Below are 2,464 nucleotides of genomic sequence, written 5' to 3'. Positions count from 1 at the left end.
CCACCACCACCACCACCTTGCGACAGGATGGCGACCGACTGGAACACCGCCTGCAGCGCCCCCGAGTCTGTCGTCCGCATGCAGCCCACAAGGTCCTGCAGCAGCGCGCCAGGCAGCGCCGTGCTGGTGCCTGCGGCGCAGGCATCGGCCAGCGCAGCCAGCGCGTCCTCGGCGAGGTCGAGCGTGTTTGCTGCGCTGCGTCCCTTGGACTTCTTGAGCAGGGTTACCAGGGTATGGGTGGCCTGTTCCACGGATGGGAGTGCTGCTGACGAAACTGCTGCTGTCGATTTTGCCGCAGGCACTGCGGCGCCGGGAATCGGGGCAGCGGGCGCCATTGCACCCTGCACACCCAGGATTGCGTGGCCAGGTGCACCGGGGCTGCGTTGATCACTGCATGATTCCGGGGAAGGTTTTAGCGTTCTGCTTTGCTAGTCGACTGGTACCGTATGATTGCAGTGTCCGGGCCGCGACCGCGGATTGAAGGCGCGGGAAGATCAGCTCTCACTAGAAGGTAAGGTGTCAAGGAAGTAACCGGTATCATCAGCACACTGTGCCCATTCACAGGGCGGACCTGCTACATGGCAGCGGCCAGCGGCACCTCGCTGAGTCATGCAAGGCGCAAGCAGCTGCTTGGCAGGTGCAGGTGAGGTCATCTACCAGCCATCCCTGTTGGCTAGGGAGCTGAAGGGGACAGGATGCAATCCTGCGGAGCAGCTACGATGATGTGTCAAGGGTAGCGTTTGACATTGCTGATGTCCGTTGCATGCTGAGGCCGGCCATCCAACTCATGAGCCCCTGGGGCGCTGCTTCCGCCCCTTGCAGCGCAGAATGCTGCAATGATGCTCGCTTGCGCCAGGCGCACACGGTTGCTGTGCAGGTGCGCAGGAGCTTGATGATTGGTGGTCCAGGACTGCTGCGCCAGGGCCAGCGATTGTGGATCCGACACAACCAACATCGAGCCGGGCCTCAGCAGGGGCAGACTCAGCAACAGGCGCTCCTCAGACCTCGTGCAGAGCTGCCGAGCTGCTGTTGCTGGCAACGGCGTGAAGCATGCTCGTCTGGCGGCATGTTGTGGGCATGCGATTCCCTGTTCACATGACATGGAAACTGCGGTACGCCCTGAGGACTGGCGGCCATCCAGGTTGAGCCGCATTCGGCGGGCTCCCCACCCTGCCGACTGTACAGCCTCCTACGCCCCCCGCGGCCTCGGGCGTTGCACATTGCTGGCCGTGCCGCATGGCGCCACAGCAGCAGCCGCCGCGCCGGCTGTGTAGCTGCACGCCTCCGTGCACGCTGCTGCGTGTGACCCCAACCGCTGCAGCTCGCAGACATCACCACAGGTGAGCCACATGTCCGTGCACATTTGCACGGCCCTGCATGCCATCTCGTGAGTGTGTTTCCACCCCCCCTGCTTTGCCAGCATTGCAAGACCACGCTCTAGAATGAAGCGTGCTTCGAAGTTGTTTTACCAACAGGAATGGGGAGCTAGGTCACCTGCCATCGCGTTGCAGCGAGATGCAGATCGTGAATTGTTACATCAAATGTGAATCACAGCCCCAGGATACAACCAACACTCACTCCTCCTAGCCAGCCCCATATTATCACTCAACCAGGCCTGCGAAAACAATTCTCCAGAAACCAAAAGCACTCGCCGCCGCAGGGCGCAACAGCGCAACCAAAGCCCTGCACCCTCGGCGCGGACGCCCCCCAGGCCGCGCGCGCGCAACGGTCAGGTGCGGCCGAGCGCAAAGTCGGCCATCTGCTGCAGCAGCTCGAAGCCGTGGTAGGCCGCCAGGTTGCGGAAGACCGCCAGCCGCTTGCGCGCGGCGTCGGGGCGGATGGTGTTGGTCAGGTAGCCGCCGCACTGCTTGCAGCCGCCGCCGAGGTGGTCCGTCGCGATCTGGAGGGGGATGGGTGGGGAGAAAGGGAGGGTCCCAACCGAGTTGCAGCCTGAGAAGAGAAACACAAAGAGACACCACGCGAACAAAGCGGCGCGGCCCCGAACGCAGGCCAGGCGGCCGAGGCGCCCAGGCGCACACCCTGTTGAGGCCGAGCCCGAGCCCGAACGGCCCTAACCTGAGGCGGCCCCGACCCCAGCCGCATCGGACGCCGGCCAAATTCGCCGACGAGGCCCACAGCATCCCCAGCCGCCCTGCCCCGGCGTTGCCGCAAACCCTGAACGACCGATCACCAACACAGCTGCAGGAGCCCCTCGGAACAGCGCTCCCGCCCCCACCCGACCCACCCAAAAACGCCCCGGCCCCCACCTGCTTGCACTTGTGGCACTGCAGGTCCTGCAGCCCATACTCCTTCACGCGCGCCCCCAGCAGCCGCGCCAGCCGCGCCTCCACCGCCGCCATGTCGTACGGCTGGCCGCAGCCGGCACAGCGCCACCGCTCGCCGGCCTGGAGCTCGGGGTCGCGGCACAGGTCCAGGTCCCGGCACTCGTTGCAGTACCTGGGGT

General features: G+C 64.9%; 1 protein-coding gene across 1 annotated transcript; it reads right to left on the bottom strand.

The window, feature by feature from the left end:
- Positions 1–1,729: 1,729 nt before the first annotated feature.
- On the bottom strand, positions 1,730–2,360 carry MNEG_6396 (DNA polymerase epsilon subunit 1; the record flags this gene model as incomplete). The annotated part of the gene is made up of 2 exons (XM_014045127.1): positions 1,730–1,900; positions 2,268–2,360. The coding sequence occupies 2 exons, from the start codon at positions 2,358–2,360 to the stop codon at positions 1,730–1,732; spliced, it is 264 nt and encodes an 87-aa protein (XP_013900581.1).
- Positions 2,361–2,464: the final 104 nt, after the last annotated feature.

The sequence above is a fragment of the Monoraphidium neglectum genome, assembly GCF_000611645.1.
Source record: "Monoraphidium neglectum strain SAG 48.87 unplaced genomic scaffold scaffold01034, whole genome shotgun sequence".
In the NCBI taxonomy this organism is placed as follows: domain Eukaryota; kingdom Viridiplantae; phylum Chlorophyta; class Chlorophyceae; order Sphaeropleales; family Selenastraceae; genus Monoraphidium; species Monoraphidium neglectum.
The sequence above is the reverse complement of the archived record's forward strand: the minus strand, read 5'-3'. Positions and strand labels throughout refer to the sequence as shown.